Source organism: Piliocolobus tephrosceles, chromosome 11 (genome assembly GCF_002776525.5).
Source record: "Piliocolobus tephrosceles isolate RC106 chromosome 11, ASM277652v3, whole genome shotgun sequence".
Classification (NCBI taxonomy): domain Eukaryota; kingdom Metazoa; phylum Chordata; class Mammalia; order Primates; family Cercopithecidae; genus Piliocolobus; species Piliocolobus tephrosceles.
This window is the reverse complement of record NC_045444.1, coordinates 55,804,125-55,825,828: the sequence shown is the minus strand read 5'-3', so window position 1 is coordinate 55,825,828 and position 21,704 is coordinate 55,804,125. Positions and strand designations below refer to the sequence as shown.

Genomic DNA, 21,704 nt, shown 5'->3' with positions numbered 1-21,704 from the left:
CTCGGGTACAAATGAGACACTTCTAAAGTATATCTGCATTATCTAGTTGGCTTACCTGTAACAGGTAAATGTCAGGATCAATCATGGAATTACAGAAATGAGACTGGACATAGGTCATGGCTTGTCCTTTGATTTGTAGACCATTTCTTACCCACATATTGCTGTGGATTTCAGCAAGACTTGCCTAATAAAAGTAAATTGGACAAAGAATAAATTATCTAAACTCAATCTTTACAAAATATTATAAATAAGCATTTCAAAATATTTAATGATATAATCATAGTATGAGCCCGATATTCTGTCCAATGTTAAAGATAATCAGTTGAAATATACACTTCTACCTTTTTTTTAACAATAATTATGTTTTCACGTAGCCACTTTTTTAGAGTTTAAACATGAGTTGGTTTTCCATGTTGGCCTCTGGATACATTTATAATGACTTTCACTGACATCTTTCATAAGAAATCAATGCTTATGTTTCACTCTATTTCTCCCTTAAGAAAACTCTAAGTAACAACAACAATCCTGATATACATGTTTAAAGAAAGACACTGGAATAAGGATAAAATAAAACCAATTGTTCAAAGTCAATGAATACATTCTACATCTTTAATTGACCCTAACTCAATCTTAAACCTATACTACTAATTTTCCAAATATTGGAGGTTACAATAAATGTTCTCACTATATCAGTATTCAATTCTTCATGTATTTATGTCCAGTGTCAACTAAAACTAAGCAGTCATAATTTTTTTTTTTTTTTTTTTTGGAGACAGAGTCTCACGCTGTCACCAGATGGAGTGTAGTGGCGTGATCTCGGCTCACTGCAACCTCTGTCTCCCAGGTTCAAGCAATTCTCCTGCCTCAGCCTCCTGAGTAGCTGGGACTACAGGCATATGCCACCACACCCAGCTAATTTTTGTATATTCAGTAGAGACAAGATTTCACTATGTTGGCCAGGATGGCCTCAATCTCTTGACCTTGTCATCTGCCCGCCTTGGCCTCCCAAAGTGCTGGGATTACACGCATGAGCCACCGCTCCCGGCTTCAAGCAGTCATAATTGTATCTGTTTCCTAACACCCAGAGTTCAGGTTCAATAATATTATAATTAACAAATCTAAAATTGCCAGGAAAAACAAATTGAAGTGCAAGTCCCTCTAATGTATACAAAAAGCTGGCCTGCCAAATTATAGTGTTGGTATTAAAAGAAATTACAGTGCTTATACAAGCTAATTCTTCTCTCTTCTTTCTCCTCACATTATACAGATAGGGAAATTAAGAATCAAGGAGGTGAATTACCCTAAACTTTGTGGAAAATAAAACAGTGGTAGCACCAAGGCTAAAATCTTTCGGATCTCTTGATTCCCAAAACAGTGCTATATAGTATGTTAAATACCACCCCGTAAGTAAGTATCATGAAAAGAATTCCTGGAAAAAGTAAAACTAAAAAGTAAATCTCATAAAATGAAAAATACCTAAACATAATCTGGCAAAAATACAATAACAACTTTTTTAAAAAAGTTTTCAAACATCTCAGCTATAGTAACAATGAAAGGCAAATAAATAAAGGAAGAATCACTTAAACAAGGAATCCACTTCAAAACTTTTTAAATGCCTGAATACATACTTGAATTTGGAGTGGGTGAATCATTAGTTTCATTAACATTTCCTGATCTGGTAAAACAGAATCCAAATCTAGTTCTTGACATTTCACAGCCTAAAATTACAATAAAAAAGTTACTAATTCAATTCTTATTTCTGAAAATTAAAAAAAAGAACAGAACTCTTTAATGACAGTCTTACCTTACTCAAAAACATAGCATAGTAACGATGTAGTGGCAGATGAAAAGTGACTTGGTTAGGTGCTGGCTGGAATAAACAAACAAAATCCGTAAGTCAAAGACTATTTTACAGAAATTTTAAGATGGTTGTAAAATGTTTAAACCATACTCTCACCTGGATTTATTCCTATACTTTAAATTCAAAACTTAACATTTTAGAAGATGCAGATTCTAAAATCACTACAGATAAAATTATCCCATTTTAAACATTTAAGCGTAAGTTTCTTGAAGGCAGAAATCGTATTCTACTCAACTTTGAATCCTCTGAAGCATCCAGCACAGATTAATATTTCCTAAATTCAATTTCGCCAAAGCAAATAATCATTATTAAAACAAGGGATGGAATGGATTTCCAGCTACAGAGACCATTTGGGATTCTTCAAACGCATGTATACCAAATATCATCACAGTAATAAGAGTAGCAGTCACATATAACATTCATTGAACACTTACTATGTGCCAGTCACCATGCTAAGCACTTTATTCACATTATCACATTTAATCCTCAGAAGACTGCTATGGAGTAGGAACTACTAACATTCTCATTCTACAAGTAGCAAAATTCAAACTTAGAAAACTTAAGTAACTTCCTAAAATTCAAAAGTAGTGAACTGGGGAGCTAATCTGGACTCCAGTATCATATTCAAAACAGTAAGAAGACTCTGACCACATCCCTAAACAGAAGTATAAATGCAGTGCATCATTAGATTCCTTCACCAGTTGGATAAGATGCTTCCAATCAGTACCAAACACACCAGCCTCCATACAAAACTTCATAAAAAATATGTGAATGACGTTATGCATTCCTTTAAATATTACAAAAACTGTATTTTAAATCTGTGAATCCCATGGATCACAAAATCACTACAGGGCAAAAATATACCACAGCTGTCCTTCTTAAACAAATGAGTTAAAAACTAAAAAGGTATTGTTTGCTTTTAATGCTTTTTAAGTTCTTAGTAAATATTCTCTTGTTAAAAATTTTTATCCCAGACATTCAGATAATTATGCTAATGTGATATCATTATAGAGGTTATAAGGAGTCTAAATATGTCACCATCCCTGAAATAATTATTTTTTCCAAAACCAATAAGATAATAACATCCTCCTCAATATGTAAAGGCTATAAAAATGTGTTCTAATAAATAAAAGTTTGCCCTCCATAAAAAGAAAGGAAATTATAACAATGTTCTGTAACATGAATAAACCTTGGGGATATTATGCTAAGTAAAATAAGCCAGTCACAAAAAGACAGTAACTATATGATTCCACTTATATGAGGTTCTTAGAGCAGCCAAATTCATAGAGATACAAAGTAGAATGGTGGTTGCTAGAAGCTGGGGGAAGAGGAAATGGGGAGTAGATATTTAATGAGTACAGTTTCAGTTTTACAAGACAAAAAAGTTATGGAGACTGGCTGCACAACAATACAAATACATGTAACACGACTGAACTATACACTTAAAAATGATTAAGATAGTGAATTTTATGTTTTATGCGTATTTTGCCACAATTAAAAATAAAATTTTAAAAAAGTTTGCCCTCCATTACAATAATCATCTTAGTAACATATTCTACACCAACTAGCTAAGTCAGAATCTCTCTCTATTTCCTTTGAGGCATTAAGCAGACTGGATAAGTGCAGACTCTTTTTTTTTTTTTTTTATAGACAGGGTCTTACTCTGTGGCCCAGGCTAGAGTATGGTGGCACGATCACAGCTAGCTGCAACCTCCACCTCCAGGGCTCAAGTCATCCTCCCTGCTTGGCCTCCTGAGTAGCTGGGACTACAGACACACACCACTATGCCTGGTTAATTTGTGTATTTTTTGGTAGAGACAGGGTTTTTGCCACGTTGCCCAGACTGCTCTCGAACTTCTGGGCTCACTCAATCTGCCCACTTCAGCCTCCCAAAGTGTTGTTATAGACGTGAATCACCATGCCCAGCCTAAATGCAGACTCTTTTTTTGAGTCTCGCACTGTCCCCCAGGCTGGAGTATAGTGGCGCAATCTCGGCTCACTGCAACCTCTGCCTCCCGGGTTCAAGCAATTCTCCTGCCTCAACCTCCTGAGTAGCTGGGACTACAGGCGTATACTGCCACATCCGGCTAATTTTTGTATTTTTAGTAGAGATGGGGTTTCACCAAGTTGCCCAGGCTGGTCTCAAACTCCTGACCTCAAGTGATCCACCTGTCTCAGCCTCCCAAAGTGCTGGGACCACAGGCGTGAGCCACTGTGCCTCCCCCTAAGTGCAGAATCCTGTCTCTGCCACCTACCTGTAAAACTGGGCAAGTTGCCTCTCTGTGCCTAAGCTGTCTGGTCCTTAGAGTAGTTATAATAAAGAGTTGGGCAGCTGCGAGAAATAAGTAAAACAGCACAGTACCCAGTACATATTGTTATTAACTAATAGGCCATGGACTCTATTTTATCTTTCAGGGCTTTAGCATATCCTATATTCAACATTCTCCATAATGTTAAAGTCCATATTCCTTCCTTGTCTAATGTCACAGACTGGCTACTTGATAAGCGCTTCTTTCTCCTATATATTCTGATAGTCCTTGGATTCCATTCTTCACTCTATAGTCTTCTCATTATATGTGAATTTATCCAGATTCACAGCTTCAGCTGCTAACTCTACCCAGTTGACTCCCAAATCTCAGCAGAAATCTCACTCCTGAACTCCAAATCTCACTTTCAGGTGTCTACTGAACATCAATACTTAATATTCCATGGGACTACAAATACAGTGTGTCCAAACCAAACTCAGTATCTTTGCCATAAAATTCAATCCTCCTCAATATTTCTTCTCCAGATTCCCAGTAATTTAAATATGAAATGTAGACTTCCTCCTTCTCACAAGCCTCCTATATTTGATGAGGTATCAAATTATGTTTACTTATTTTTTAAATAATCTCTTAAATCCACTTTCTTCTTTCTGTCTACACTGCACCTAACTAACCTTAGCTCAGGCACTCAACACCTAGTGCCTAGGTTTTAGTGATAACTGCTACTTCTACTTTTATCTTCCATAAAACACCTTTTGTGGTGTCTGCCTAGCTCACAAGCTTCCCATCTTCTCAAAATGTGTCTCCCTTTCCCACTCTCTGCCACCTCAACCACACACAGAGATTGGGGCCTGATAGTCAAGTTTACAGTAGCCATATCTGACTGGAGGCAGGGCAGGGGACATCTGACCCAGCCTGAGCAATGACTTTCTCTCTTAAAAAATTGGAACTGGGATTCAGGGACGTTCACAGACAATCTGGGAATATGTCTGAAATGGTAACATTAGGCAACTATAAGAAGGCAGTATTTCACCACATGGACAAAGTACGGGAAGGGAAGAAAAAATGAGGCACATACACACAGGGCAAAGCAAAGGCAAGCGACAAGAGCTCCTATTCAGATTTCCAGTCCGTCCCTGAGGTCCAGATGCCCTAACCCTGAGACACCCCTATGTATTAATAATAAATGACTGCTTCTTTAACTCAGGCTGCTTTACATTATTTTTCCCCTTGCATTAAAAGAACCTTAACTAACATATCTTCTATTACCCGCTATATGCTGTCAGAAGGTGGTCTTACTTAAACATTAATTTAATCTTGAACTTCTTCCACTCACCATCTTTTAATGACTCCCTATGGTTTTAGCCTCCTGATAACCTTCCAACTCCTGAGAAGAAACAGCTTACCTCTCCAACCTCATCTTCTGTCACACAAATTCATGCACCATAGGTACTGCCCCTAACTTACTAAGCTTCTGTGCCTTTGTATATACACTATTCCCTCTGCCCCAAATGTTATATATCCCTTCTCCCACTGGATTAATGTATCTTTAAGACTGCTCGGTGGACACTTCTACTAAGAAGCTTTTCTTGGGTTCTTCAGGCTAAGTCAGGTGCTCCCTTTTATCCTCCTACATAGCACCTGGTCACAACTTTACAAAAGCACAGGAATCAAATTAACCATATACTTGTCTTCTACTACCTTAAGTTAGGGACTGTTTTACCACTATATCCCCTATGTTTACAACATAGTAAACATTCAATAAATATTTGCTATATGAATGCATGTTCTACTTTTCTCTTACCAGAGGACTCTAGCCAAACCCAACCTGCTACAAACTCACAATTGTTGCCCTACATGATATTCATGTTTTTAAGAACTCTTAAATGGCCTATCTTATAGGAAAATGTACTCCATCCCCTGTTTCTATATGATTGATTTGGCTTACTTCAATTCAAAACATATTATTGTCCAGGCACAATGGCTCACACCTGTAATCTCAACACTTTGGGAGGCCAAGGCAGGAGAATCACCTGAGCCCAAGTGTTCAAGACCACTGGCGAGACCCTGTCTCAAAAAAAAAAATTATTTGCTTGATTTGTACTAGATTACCATAATGACTTCTGACATCTACCCACAAGGATGGAAGAAGAACTAATGTTTATCACACATGTAATATGTGCCTCTTAGTCAATCCTCACTGGTTAATGTTATCAACTTCAACAGATGAGGAAATGGGCTCAGCAGGGTTAAAAAAAAAAAAGGTAAAAATATATAAAAAATTAAACCTAAAAAAATCTATCCAAGGCCACATAGCTAGTTATGGCAGAGTCACAATTTACACTCAAATCTGCCTGACGTTAAAGCTCTTTCCACTGCCAACAACCAACATAGTTAAAACACTACCAGACAAGGAGTTCCAAAATGTGGACTGTGGACCCAGAAGTACCACAATTTGCTACATAACAATAAGCAAGTCATTTAATATCTCTGCATCTCCACTTCCCAATGACAAAAACAAGAAGGAATAATAAAACCTTTAAGCACCATATAAAAACACGACATGGGCCAGGCACAGTGGCTCACGGCTGTCATCCCAAAACTTTGGGAGGTCGAGGTAGGTGGATCACCCGAGGTCAGAAGTTCGAGACGAGCCTGGTCGACATGGTGAAACCCCATCTCTACTAAAAATACAAAAATTAGCTGGGCATGGTGACACAAGCCTGTAGTCCCAGTTACTCGGGAGACTGAGGCAGGAGAATCGCTTGAACCCAGAAGGTGGAGGCAGCAACGAGCCGAGAGTGTGCCACTGCACCCCAGCCTGGGCAACAAGAGCAAAAACTCCATCTCAAAAATAAATAAATAAATAAATAAATAAATAAATAAATAAATAAATAAATAAATAAATATTATTTGATTCCTTAAGTTCTATACTTAATTTCTATTCTTTTAAGAATCCATTTAAGTTTTTGAGAACATTCAATATCTTCCTAAGAATATTTCTGTATGAAAAACAAATACACTACTTCCTAGAGTTCAGCTGCTCTGTATGTCATACACGAGTCTGACTGTCCTTCACTATACTCCTGATTCCAAGCATGATTAATTTAAATATCATTTTCTTTTGTATAATCTTCCCCCAGTTCAATCTTACTGCTGCCTTAGTGATGCTACTATTTCAACAATAACTCCTGCAGTTTCAAACACCAAAGAAAGCTGGATTGAGAGAAGCTTCAGTTAAAGCTCCAGCTAAGGGACTGACCCTGGACAGGGTGAAGAAGGAGGGAAGCAGGCTGGAAGTGAGATGGAGCTCCGTGAAGGCTGGAGAATGTTCTCTCTGAACACTGACTTATTACCATTTACGTAAACAGAATTTAAGCCTAAAGACCAACAATTACACAAAGCAAAGAATCAAGGTGAGTTGGTCAGGGCAGAATCAAAATCCAAATGGACAAAATCCAGGTTGAAGGCTAAGAGCTGACACAAATGTTGGGGGGAGGGGTAATGAGGGGTAAAGAAAAATTAATTCAGGAAAGGAGGGATTAGAATTAAAGATAACAAAGGGTTCTTCCCTTCCTAAACCATTCCTAAAGCCACTGGAAGGTAAAGAGAGGGAGCACGGTAAAATAAGCATCTAAAGGTTAGGAAACTGAGAGCGAAGTCAGAGCTCAGACTGAGGAGGGCAACTGTTGGGGGTAATCGAGGGGTTGAGATGTCAGGGGTTGCTCAGGCATAGGGGGTGTGGCCTAGCATAGGGCATCAGATGTGGACAGAGTCAAAGGGGACCCACACAGCAGGGCAGCCCAGTGTAGAGCATCAGAGCCAATCTAGGTGAGGAGGGCCTCCAAATGGGGAATCACAGCCTGACTGAGGTAAGGAGGGCAACAATACAGGAGGCCAGCCTGGAATAGGGAATCAAAATCCAAGCTGGGTAAGGAGATTATCCACATGTGCAAAGAGCCCAGCATGAGGCATCAGAGCCAAGGCAGAATGAGGAGGACATCCAAAAACAGGAAGAGCCTGGTACGGGAGTTTCAAGCACAAAGAGGGTGAACAGGGCTTCTCCATAGAAGGGCAGTCCAAAGTGGGGAGTCAGAGCCCAGGCAGGATGAGGAGGGTGTCCACGTGTGGGAAAAGGGGGAATAGAATGAGGACTCAGAGTCAAAGCAGGGAAATGAGGCATCCGTGCAGGGGAAAGAGAGGCAACTGAGACGAGAGTCGCTTCTCATATTTATATGTGAGATTGGTCATACATAAATATGTATTTATAGATAAGTAAACATATTAAAGATAATGGAAGCCAGGTTTTCCACTGTTGAAGAAAACTAGAATAAATCCTACAGCGTTAAACTTGAATTAAAAATATCAGTTTGAACTCATAGATTTCACTGTAGACAAAAAAATAAATACAGATGCAAATATGTATATGTACTTACATACATACACTCCTCTGTTCACTGTGAAGTCCTGGGAGCAGTGATACGCCAATAGCAATGAGCACATGTAGCACCTAGATTTTTCTAAATATTGTTCCACACTAAAAGTAACCAGGGATCCATAAAGAAATGATTGATTCCAGGAATGGATGGGGAAACTATGAGTCTGAAACATCCTGATGGGCCAGAAAACATGGAAGTTCTCAAAAAATGATGGGACAAGTAGAAACTAAGCTTAAAGGGGCTCTCACTGGCCAAATCTGAAGCAATTTGAGCATCAAATAATGACAGAAATAGCTTATAACCCATTGAATAAAATAGAAACTATGAATCTCTAGAGACAAAAATAAATGAATGAATTAAAAACTGGATCACAAAATGCTTTATTAATTACATGAGAAAAAGGGTAATTTTATGATGAAAGAGTCTAGCAGGTACCACCCTAATCAAGTGATCAAAGGGAACATCATCAGTAATAGAACACAAATCACAAACCACCAGATAGGATGCGATGAAAAGACTACAACATCACTTCTGTAATATTCCTGAAAATGATACATAATCTGAATCTAATCATGAAACAAACCCAAACTGAGAGGCATTCTTCAAAATGTCACTGTCCTGGCCAGGAGCAGTGACTCACTGGTAATCCCAGCACTTTGGGAGGCTGAGGCGGGTGAATCAACTGAGGTCAGGGGTTCCAGACCAGCCTGGCCAACATGGTGAAACCCTGTCCCTACTAAAAATACAAAAAAATCAGCTGGGTGCGGTGGCACGCACCTGTAATCCCAGCTACTCAGGAGGCTGAGACAGGAGAATTGCTTGAACCTGGGAGGCAGAGGTTGCAGTGAACGGAGATCACACTCCAGCCTGGGCAACAGAGTGAGACTCTGTCTCAAAAAAAAAAAAAAAAAGTCACTGTCCGAAAATGCAAAGAAAGACTGGGAAAATGTCTCAGAAGGAGATTAGAGACATGATAACAAAATGCAATTCTGAACCAGATCCTTTTTCTATAAAAGATATCATGGGACAACTGATAAAACATGAATGACTTATAAGAATTAAATATTAATAATATATTAATGATTTTTATAGTTGCATTCTGGCTATATAAGAAAATATCCTTGTTTGTAGGAAACACTTAAATGCATGGGGGTAGTGAGGCATCAAGTCAACAATTGAACTCTCAAATGGTTCAAGAATAGAAAGTTCTTTGTCCACTCAACTTTTCAATAGATTTGTGATTGTGTCAAAAATTTTTAAAACAGAAAGGAAAAAAAACACACATACACACAAGAGATAATATTTGCCTACCCTCCACATATACACAAACACACAGCAATGTTCTGTGTGCCCAAGGTTCAGAAACTAGATGAAGTGGGGGTGAGCTGTCTGAAACATGGTCTTTATTTTGCATATGGCACATTCTGACCCTACTTCATAAGAGGAATAGAAGGAGCTTCTGATGGTAAACTTGGCTGACTAATAAAAGCAATGACTTGTTCAATTCATACATACCAAGTCCTGTGCCAGCTCTTCTCATTATTAACAATAATCACCTTTGTTCAAGCCCATCTTTTCCTACTCTGACAAGCAGAACACTGTCCAATTAATAGAGTTGTGATACCCTTTTCATTAATCTCCCCTATCCTATTCACACTTGCATTGTCACTTTTATATATTCAACTGAAACTAATTTTCACTCAATAAGAAATAATGAAACATATATACTTAATAATGGAAAAACAAATCATGCCACTCTTCTCTAGGAAATAAGCAGACATATTAGTGTGCTCCAGAATCTCCTAAATGTCAAAGAACTAAAGAACTAGTCTCCCCTTTAGGTTTCTCTTTTTCAAAGCCTAATATGTTCATTACTTCCTTCCCTCTCCTATGAAAAGGTATTATTTTCAACATTAAATGAAATCTAACACTTTTCTTAAATGTCTTTACATACATCAAAAAATATACATACCTCATCTACGAAGTTAATAGCATCAAACCAGTCTTGAAGAGCTTCAAGGCAATATCTAACAACATTTCGGGTATATTCTTGAGTTTCCTAAAATAGCAAGTTATATATAATAAATGTGTAATATATAAACATATATTTTCAACATTAAATTATATGCAATACATAATCATTATATGCATTGTGTATACATAAAATGGCAAAACGTAAACATTTTCAATATTATATTTGCCATTTCAAGAAATTGTCCCTTCATAAACAACCAGTGACAAATATGAAAATTAAATAAGTCGATATGTTTCCTTTTTTACAATACGTTTCTAAAAATGAATGAAAGCTGAAATAGATTTTAAATAGATTTCAATCAAACTCCATTTCAAGAGACTCCCCCACCAATTTATTATAAATTCCCTAATGTCATTGTTTAATGGGTACAGAGCTTCTTTGCGGCTGATGAAAAAGTATTGGACATGGATAGTAGCGAGAGTTGTACAACACTGTAAATGTACTTCAAGTCACTGAATTTCACAGCTAAAAATAGTTAGTGGTAAATGTTATGTATATTTTACACAATTAAAAAGAAAGGGCAGAGCATATGCGGACTGTAAGTAACCTGTGAATACCCTGACTTACCACAGAATTAGGGAAAAGACATGATGTGTGTGCCATTTGAAGTAAAAGTACTGTAAAAGACAGCTACAATGTTTTGTGGTAAAACAGATCCACCAAAATAGGTGAGTTCCAAACTAAACAGAAATAGAAATAATGATAGGCTTGCTCACCAAAAACAACAACAACAGGCAAAGGATTTAAAAAGACATTTCTCCCAAGAAAATACACAAATGACTAATAAGCACATACAAAGATGCTCAACATCATAGGAAAATGCAAATCAAAGCCACAATGAGATACCACTTCACACCAACTAGAGAGGCTATAATTTTAAAAATGTAAACAGAAAGTGTTAGGAAGGATGCAGAGAAACTGGAATCCTCATATACTGCGATGAGACTGTAAAATGGTACGGCTGCTTTGATAAATTGTTTGCAGCTGGGCATGGTGTCTTACGTCTATAATGGCAACACTGTGGGAAGCTAAGTCAGAAGCATCAATTGAGGCCAGGGGTTCAAGACTAGCTGGGACACAGCAAGTCTCTGTCTCTGCGAAAAAAATTTAAAAATTAGTCAAGAGTGGTGGCATGCATGTATAGTCCTATCTACTTGGGAGGGAGACTGAGGTGGAAGGGCTGCTTGAGCCCAGGAGTTTAAGGAAGCAATGAGTTATGATCAGGCTACTGCACTCCAGCCTGGGCAACAGAGTGAGGCCCTATCTCAAAAAGAAAAAAAAAAGTTTGGCAGTTTTTTGGTAAGTTAAATATAGAGTTACCATACAACCAAGCAATTCTACTCCTATGTATATTTCCAGAGAATTGAAAACATACGTTCACACAAAAAAATGTACATAAATATTCACAGAAGTATTATTCATAGCAGCCAAAAAGTGGAATCAACCAAAATATCTATCAACTAATGAAAGGACAAATGAAATGTTGTATATCCATATGATGATATATTACTCTGATAGAAAAAGGAATGCAGTACTGAGACATGCTACAACACAGCTGAACCTTGAAAACATTACATTAAGTGAAAGAAGCCAGACACAAAAGGCCACATATTATAGGATTCCATTTATATGAAATGTCCAGACTAGGCAGATTTATAAAGACTGAAAGTAGATTAGTGTTTCCAAGAAATGAGGGGAGGTTGGAATTGGGAGGTATGCAATTTCTTTTGGGGGTGATAGAAATACTCTGGAATTAGATAGTGGTAGTAGTGGTAAACTTTGTGAATACGCTGTAAACCACTGAATAGTATATACTTTAAAATGGTTAAATGGTGAATTTTATTTAAGTTAAAAAAAGACATTTTGGGGTATCAATGTAAAATGTGTAAGTGCAGAAAGCATCAAAGCCACGTGGGTTAAACTCATCAGCTACCTATGTAAATGATATAAACATGCCTTTTTAAAAAGCTGAAAGTCTCACATTCATTCTTGACTTCTCCTTCACCTTACTCATCTCCATGTCATGTCAATTCTTGCTTGATATTATCATATAGCTTCATGCCTATTTCCATTCCCACAATACAGATCAAAATCACTTACCTGGTCACCTTACTAACATTCTCATCCTGTTTTAATCTATGCTATATGAGATTTATATTTATAAAATATTATTTTATACATTCTATTCCACACCTCTCACTGAAAACAAATTAATGGCACTTACAAGTTATCATAAATAATCTGTCATAACCAAACTAAAGCAGCAGGTAATTCACAGATAAATAAACTTTTAAAACCAAACGTTCTCCTATTTCATCAAGCATTTGGGCAATGGGTACCATTACAGGCTCTTAGTCCAAGTGTAAACTGGTACCACCTTCTGGAGAACAATTTGACAAGTAGGTACTAAGAGTCTTAAAACGGTGACCAGTTAATTCCATTCATAAATACAGCATATTTCATAATCATGTTCTGATTGTCTCTCTCCTATCTTCCCACTACCACCACTCCCCAACCCCCAAAAAAGTCAGTATGCATGCTAACTTAGTAGTTTTATGACCTTGAACAAATTACTTAAATTTTATGAGTCTCAGTTTCTCCACATGTAAAAATGGGCATAATACAACCTACTTCCCAGTACTGTCCTGAAGAGGCAAGTGAAATGACGTATATAAAATGCTCTGTATCATAGGTTAACACTATGTGTGACAAGTAATTAAGTGCTCCAAAGAGTTAAGACCACATTAATCTTCTATCAAGTCTGTAGTAACCTATAGTTGCCACCGGATGAAGATTTTGCAGTTTAATTTTCTCCTTAGAAAGCAAGTATCAGTAAAATTCTAGAAACGTGTCATTCTCTTATCCAATCTTCATGTCATTAGTTAATCTAGCATTAAAAGTATGATGCCGTACTGACTGAGCTATCTCGGTAGTAGTATTTTTTTTAACTAGCCCTTAATGTTTTCAAGAATCAAATAGCATTCAATGCAATCATACAAAGACAGTAATTTATCAAGTGAAGTTTCCTTTTAAATTACTTAATCCTTAAGTTTTATATTTTACAGTAGAAAATTTAAACAGAGAAATAACATTTATTTTCCTATAAATAATAGTGTTTCTTCTAGTTTATACTTCTAAACCCTGACAGCACTGCAGCTAAAAAGCTTTGGATATTCTTGCTTAAAAAACAACTATAGCAAAGTGATAAAGAGCATTGGTTTTTAAATCAGATGAATTTGCTTTCAAATTCAGTGTCTACTTACAGTATGTGAACTTAAGCAAGTTATTTAACCTCTGAAAGAACAGAATGATGCCATGTACTTTATAGGAGATGCAATGAAGGTTAGATAAGAATATAAGAAAAGTGCATAGAACAATGTCTCACATAGTGTAAGTGTTCACCAAGAGAACGTCTTATCTAGGAACCAGATGCTCCTATAACTGAGAAGTTACTCTCTGATACTGCTAGGACAACAGGAGCCTGTTTTCTCTCTGTTCTCTTTATTTCATAGATTAGGAGAACCATACTGCATTGTAATTCTAGCCTTCAAAGCTGAAATATGAACTATTGCCCAGAAACAATAATTTTTCATTATCAAAGAGACAAACATAACCTCAGCCTCATAATTCAAATTCATCTTAAACACAGTAGTCAGAATAATCTTCTTAAAATATTGATCTTTTTATATCAGTATCATATCAACCCACTTTACCGAGTATCTTCCGTTGGCTTACATACATGACATGGCATTCTTCTGATTTTTCTCTTCTCCCTATCCTTAATATCTAAATGACAGTTCTTTCTTCGGGGTTCACATCTCTCTTCTCCCTATTTATTCTCATTCCATCCCTTAGTGATAAATATATTCTATATGTCTAAGGGTCTAGAATACATAACCTCAGTCCAGACTTACTTTTTGAGCATGAGACTCATATATCCAACTGCCTATTCTCTATTTCTACGTGGACATTTCACGGGCATCTCAAACTTAACCTATTTAAAGCTAACTCTGATCTCTCTAAACTTGACATTCTCTCAGTCTTTACTACCTTTGTAAATAGCACTTCCATACAGTGTAACTCAAAAGTCTCTCTCATCAATAATGTACAATCCATCACCAAGCCTGTAGATGCTACCTCAAAAATATATCTTGAATATCCAAAATACACTTTGAATATATATATATCAAATATATATGCTACCTGAATTTCATGTTCAGACTACTGTCATAGCATCTTTTAGTTGACAAATAATAACTACATGTATTTATGAGGTATTATGTGATGTTTCGAGATAAATATATGTGTATATACATACATATATATATATATATACACACACACACACACACAAGGATTGTGGGATAAGTATATCAAGCTAATTAACATATCCATCCCCTCAGACACTTATCATTTTTTGTAGTGAGAGCATTAAAAACCTATTCCTTTAGCAATTCTGAAATGTAAAATACATTATTATTAACTACAGTCACCATGCTGTGCAATAGATTTCAAAAAGTTATTCCTCCTCTCTAGTTAAAACTTTGTACCCTTTAGTCAAAATCTCCCCATTTCCCACTCCCTCAGCCCCAGCTTCTGGAAATCATCATTCTACTCTCTACTGCTATAAGTTCAACTTTTTTAGATTCTACATACAAGTGAGATCAATTTACTGAAGCATCTTAATTGGTCTATTTACTCCTGGTCTTGCTGCTTCCCACCCATGCTACTCCTGCTCAAATCCAGTCTTCTCCAGGAACAGAACGATCTTTTAAGTGTAAATCTGATCACATTAAACCTTGCTTAAAAATCTTCAGTGGCTTCTCCTTAAAATTGAATCCAAGAGTCCTTAACATGATCTGCGAATACCTGCAATAATAATCTGATCTCTGCCTCTCTCTCCAACTCCACCTTGTTTACTCTGTGGTTCCAGCCACAAATTCCTTAAAAAGATCAATCACGGCCGGGCGCAGTGGCTCACGCCTGTAATCCCAGCACTTTGGGAGGCCGACGCGGGCAGATCATGAGGTCAGGAGATCGAGACCATCCTGGCTAACACGCTGAAACCCCGTCTCTACTAAAAAAAAAACACAAAAAAGTAGCCAGGCGTCGTGGTGGGCGCCTGTAGTCCCAGCTACTCGGGAGGCTGAAGCAGAAGAAGGGCGTAATCCCCGGGAGGGGGAGCTTGCAGTGAGCCGAGATTGTGTCACTGCACTCCAGCCTGGGAGACAGAGCGAGACTCCGTCTCAAAAAAAAAAAAAAAGGGACCAATCACTTTCCTACCGAAGGTAGGCTATTCCCTCTAATCTCTAACCTCCAGCACGACCACCACTAACCCCAATTTAACCTTCACAGAGATGGGCCCTTCATATTCTCTCTTCATAAAGACATTCTCTGATACTCAAATCGTCAGTCCTCATACTCATTACTCTCCTTCATAACAACCTGTTATTTTCCCAAAAAGCACTTTACGAAAGCTTGTGTGTGTAGTAAACAGATGTGTTTACTTACTTAAGGTTTATCTCACCCATGAGAGCAAGAACCGCATCTGTTTGGTTCAGTACTAAAAATTTAAGCATCTAAATAATGTCTGGCATATATTTTTTGAATAAATGAACAAACAAACCTCATACTATATGACAGTTTCTTGATAAATGCTACAGTGGAAATTAAACAAGGTACATTATGAAAACAACCTGACTGGAGGAATAAATGAGAAGATGATATATCTGAGTCTTCAGAATATTTGAAGAAAACTTTAAAATGTCAAAGAGTTAATATTAATTGTTCTTCATTTTGGTTAGAATCACTACCTAGGTCCCACTGCATATCTAGTGAATCAAAACCTCTGACAGTGGGGCTCATGCATACATATTTTTTAAGCTTCCAAGATAACTTTCTCATGCAAGGAAAACACTGAGCCAACAAAAGAGAATGAAAGAATGCATGCCAAAGAAAGAGACTAGCTTGAACAAAAGCACAGGGATCAAGAAAGGACACTGCACGTTGAGGAATAATAATCAATCCAATAAAGGTACGGAGGGAGAGGTGGTATAAGAAGATGAATTACAGGCTAAGGTGGGCAGTTTACCTGAGGTCAGGAGTTTGAGACACATCTATGCAACATGGTGAAACCCTGTCTTTACTAAAAATACAAAAATTAGCCAGGCATGGTGGTGCACACCTGTAATCCCAGCTACTTGGGAGGCTGAGACAGAAGAATCACTTGAACCAAGGAGGCAGAGGTTGCAGTGAGCTGAGATCGCACCACTGCACTCCAGTCTGGGCGACAGTGAGTGAGACTCCATCTCAAAAAATAAAAAATAAAAGATAATGAATTATGAGAGGCAAGTTGAGGGTAACTTGTGGAGAATTTTAAATGTCTCTAGAAAAAAAATAGATGTTATCCTGTAAAGTGATGAGAACTTGAATGATTTTTAAGTAAAGGAGAGGGAGATTTATAGAGCTTAGAAAAGTAAGTTTGGTATTGAGATAGGTCACAGTAGAAAGAGTCTAGAAATAGGAAAACCAGTTAAGAAGTTACCTTAATAGTCCACATTTTTAAAATACATTAATAATCCATATTTCTAAAATACAGAGAAATAAAGGAAAAAGGCAGGAGAGGAATATTTCTGGAATGAAAGAAAGATTCTTAGTATCTGATTACAGGTTGAGCACAGCTAGTACAGCATGGGAAGAAAGTTTCCAGAATGGACAATTAAGTAATTTAAGATACCATTAAATGACAAAAAGGGCACAAAAGGAAATATAGTATGGACAGATAGTTTTTAAAAGTTAATTCAGAACCTGAGAAAATTCATGTACCTACAAGGGGATCTACATTAATAATCAGACCTGTTAGAAATTTGAACCGGACCAACATGGTGAAACCCTGTCTCTACTAAAAATACAAAAATTAGCCAGGTGTGCTCGTGCACACCTGTAATCCCAGCTACTCAGGAGGTTCAGGCAGGAGAATTGCTTAAACCTGGGAGATGGAGGTTGCAGTAAGCGGAGCTGGCGCCACTGCACTCCAGCCTGGGCGACAGAGAGTGACTCCCTCTAAAAAAAAAAAAAGAAAAGAAAGAAATTTGAACCTATTAAGACTGTAACAAGGTTGTGAGTCATCTGCATTTAGAGAATGGTTGAACTAACAAAATACAGTATAAATCTACTTAAAGAAACACATACGTTTAAGTGGTAGATGGAAGAGAGCTTCACAATAACAAAGAGCAAGATTTACTGTCCATTTCTATTTCACTTTGTTTTTAAAAGGTCAGGAAACAGATTGAGAAATTCAAATATTTTTAAATGAGCTGACCAAGTCAACCAAGTAAAAAAGAGGCAGAGCCAAAACTAGAACCCAGGGCTTCAAAATATGTCTACTACAAAATCTTGTCCAGCATGATTACTGGTACAGGACAACAGGCTGGAACTGCATGGTGTCCATATATCAAAATTTTAGTCAAGTCTTTAGTTTAATAGGGTCAGGGATTCCATTTGTCTGGATTGCCCAAAGTTTCTGGAGACCCATCAAACCAATGCTTATAATAGTATATATTATAATATACATTATATAACAATCACTGGAAGGTTTGTGAAATTTATACTTGTTTTGTCCTTGGAATCTTGAAAGTGTAACATTGAGGACTATCCTACTCCTTGAAAGATAAGAAGCATTAGGCAACTGATAATAAATGAAACAATAAAGATGAATGTGGAGACTAATGAAGTTCCAAAGATTGTTCACAATAGCAACAGGCTGGAAAAATCTGATAATAATGAATTCCAAACTGCCTAAGAATGAAAATTACCGTCTCGGGTCAATTTTCATAAAGTTGAATTCAATTTGAAACAAAATTAAACACTACACATTATATACAAATGAACAAACCAATATTTTCACAAGTCTTTTTCTTAAATAAACACAGAAATTAACAAAAATATTTCCAACATACCCTAACTTTACAATGTGATAAAAGCCCCCACATTGGCTGTGCACAGGCCTCAAGTTCAGCAGCAAAGGCAGCATAGTAGGTCTGAGACTCAAATTCCACATGCTCATTTAGTTCTCGCTTGTTTAAGTTCATACCTTGCAAAAATTAAAGCAGATATAAACCTTGTCAAGTGGAAGCACACATTCATATTAAATATCAAGTACAACAATTCCCAGTCCCAAACACATTTATGCACACAAATGGCATTACTGACACAGTACATACAGAAGCAAATGACTAAAAATGAAACAATCTAGTCCTTTCAGAATTTTTTACAAACTAGGTTTTCTTAGAAACATGTTATGAATTGTCTCATGTAACAAACTGAATATCTTTTAAACAAGAAAGTCAAAAAAATTAAATTTTTTTTTTTTTTTTTTTTTTTTTGAGATGGAGTCTCGCTCTGTCGCCCAGGCTGGAGTGGAGTGGCGTGATCTCAGCTCACTGCAAGCTCCACCTCCCAGGTTCACACCATTCTCTTGCCTCAGCCTCCCGAGTAGCTGGGCCTACAGGCGCCCGCCACCACGCCCGGCTAATTTTTTTGTTTTTTAGTAGAGACGGGATTTCACCGTGTTAGCCAGGATGGTCTCGATCTCCTGACCTCGTGATCCACCCGTCTCAGCCTCCCAGTGCTGGGATTACAGGCATAAGCCACTGAAAATAATTTTAATTGATCTTACTTGAAAGTTTTATGTGTTATAAATCTTTCTCAGAGAATAGATTTCACATTTCTAGATTAATGGTTACAAATGCTTCAAAGCCAGGCACAGTGGCTAATCCTAGTAATCCCAGCACTTTGAGAAGCTGAGGCAAATGGACTGGTTGAGCCCAGGAGTTCTAGACCAGCCTGGGCAACATAGTGAGACCCTGTCTCTACTAAAAATAAAAAAATTAAGTTAAATTTTTTAAATGCTTAAAAAAGTTATACTCCTGTTTCTTTTTCAATCATTTGACATTTTTCCTAATTCCTCGGTATGTTTTATGAACAATTTATTAGAGTACTTACAAATACCAATTAAAATAATGAGATATTTCATATGTAGCCTGAATGATATGCTATTATGTTTTAATTGATGTTTAATAATTTAGCATTAGGAATTTTGTAAACCAAAAAATTAACAAAGGTACCAGTAAAATTCATACCTTGAAAGAAAGATACAAAGTTCATCCATGTAACTAACAAACCGTGATCCTCTAAAAATCTCTTGGCCACACTTTGATGAGAAAGAATATTAATAAAATCACTAACAAGAGGCCAATAAGTGTTATTCTTCAGTAATGCTTCTCCACAGTTCACTACCACATGTAAACTATTTTCTTCATCTAAAAAAAGACATACAAAACCCAAAAATGTCGTAAGATTTTTTTAAAAGCTTAACAAATAATACAGAATACATACACTTTAGAATCAAATATACCTAAATTCAAACCCCAGCCTTCCATTTAATACCTATATGGCTTTAGGCACAATATTTACACTCTCTGAATCAATTTCCTCATCTATAAAGTGGAAAATAAAAACATCCATCTTAAAATAATTACATGAAACATTAACAAAAAGTACTTAGCATATCATTATAGTAATTATTACCATATGTCCAATATATGACATGATACTGAAGTAGCTGTATGTTTATAAAACCTTATTTTCTTGATTCTAATGATATAATGCAATATTTTCTGATCCAATCAATAAAAAATTTTTACCCCTAGATTGATCTCATTTCATCTTATCAATCAAATCTGTATGATTTCAAGAGACATACATTTAATTCCTTTCTTCTATTCAAAGAATACATCAACACAATTTTTAGCAAACAGTATTTCAAAGATAAAAGAAAAAACACATATTTAAAAAAAAGAAAAACACACACACCAACTTCTTAAGCTGTGAAAAAAAAATAGTTTAAATACATCGTTGGGGGTGGTGGGGGGATAGGCTTGTACAAAATATTTATCATTAAAAATTATTAGTATATATATATTAGCTCTCTTTAACCTATTCCAACTTCACTGACTCACTGGACTAGGAAGTTTCCATTCCCATTGTAAAGCATATTAACACCCATAATACATGGAATGCTCAAGGCTCGTAGCTCATTCCCTGTACACAAGCTGGGGTGTATGGTTACCTAGAGTCAATTTTTGTTTCCATTTATGCTAATTGTTCTTTTTATCATAATTACACAATTTAGATCAAAAGTATATGAACTAATGACATGTGAAAGCACAGAGAGGTATTACAGAAACTGAATCATATGCTTTTGAGAGACAACAAAATAAAAACAAGTGCCAGGAAAAAAAGCTAAAAAACCTTGGGACAGAAAAATCATAAAACCTATAAGTATATTTTACACTCAGATTGCTTTATATTCTAACTCTATTTTAAAGAGATTAAAATTAGAATCCACAGATGATGCTTCATAGATGTGCTATTTATAAAAAAGATGAACGAGAACTCCACTCAAGGAAACCATATCCTGAAAATACTTTGCCCAAAGTTAAAAGCCTGGAGAATGAACACACAGTTCCGCGTTTTAAGTTAAAATACAATGTTTAAGGTATATATATATTTTTTTTTTTTCAAAGATGGGGGTCTCACTATGTTGCCCATGCTGGACTCAAACTCCTGGGTTCAAGCATTCCTCCCACCTCAGCCTTCTCAGTAGCTGGGATTACAGGTGTGTGCCGCCACACCCAGCTCATATCATTTTTTTAAATGAGTCCTCACTTTAACCAACTTATTCAACTACCTACCTACCAGTCATACTCATCAGTCAGGAGGGCCTCTACTGCACTTTTTAATTTCCATACATTAAACTTAGGTTTCAGTCCACAGAATTATTTTACCAAATATTAAATAAATTTAACAATGTCTAAGAACAGGGCCCACTGAAGTTAAGTACACTCTCTTTCAGTACTCCTCAATGGACAAGGGAGGGTCTAACTCAATGAGGAAGTAAGGATTAGGGGCTTCTTACAAATTATTTATACTAACCCCTGAGATTCTGAAAAGCACCCCCATGACTGACAACTACAGTTCCACTTCTGAGCTAGTGAGCCACTGATATTGATGCGACAGTGCTAAGGAATGTTGGGATTTTTTTT

The 21,704-nt window shown here is 36.7% G+C and overlaps 1 protein-coding gene across 3 annotated transcripts in view; it reads right to left on the bottom strand.

Annotated features, from left to right (window-relative positions):
• UBR3 (ubiquitin protein ligase E3 component n-recognin 3) overlaps window positions 1-21,704 on the bottom strand; it is a 260,446-nt gene that overhangs the window by 155,841 nt on the left and 82,901 nt on the right. For all 3 annotated transcript variants that reach the window (XM_026454174.1, XM_026454176.1, XM_026454177.1), the window contains exons 9-14: window positions 19,740-19,919; window positions 18,558-18,691; window positions 10,537-10,623; window positions 1,805-1,870; window positions 1,629-1,718; window positions 56-184 (exon numbers count right to left, since the gene is read on the bottom strand). In XM_026454174.1, the coding sequence (XP_026309959.1) occupies window positions 56-184; window positions 1,629-1,718; window positions 1,805-1,870; window positions 10,537-10,623; window positions 18,558-18,691; window positions 19,740-19,919 (686 nt within the window). The remainder of the gene's footprint in view (window positions 1-55; window positions 185-1,628; window positions 1,719-1,804; window positions 1,871-10,536; window positions 10,624-18,557; window positions 18,692-19,739; window positions 19,920-21,704) is intronic.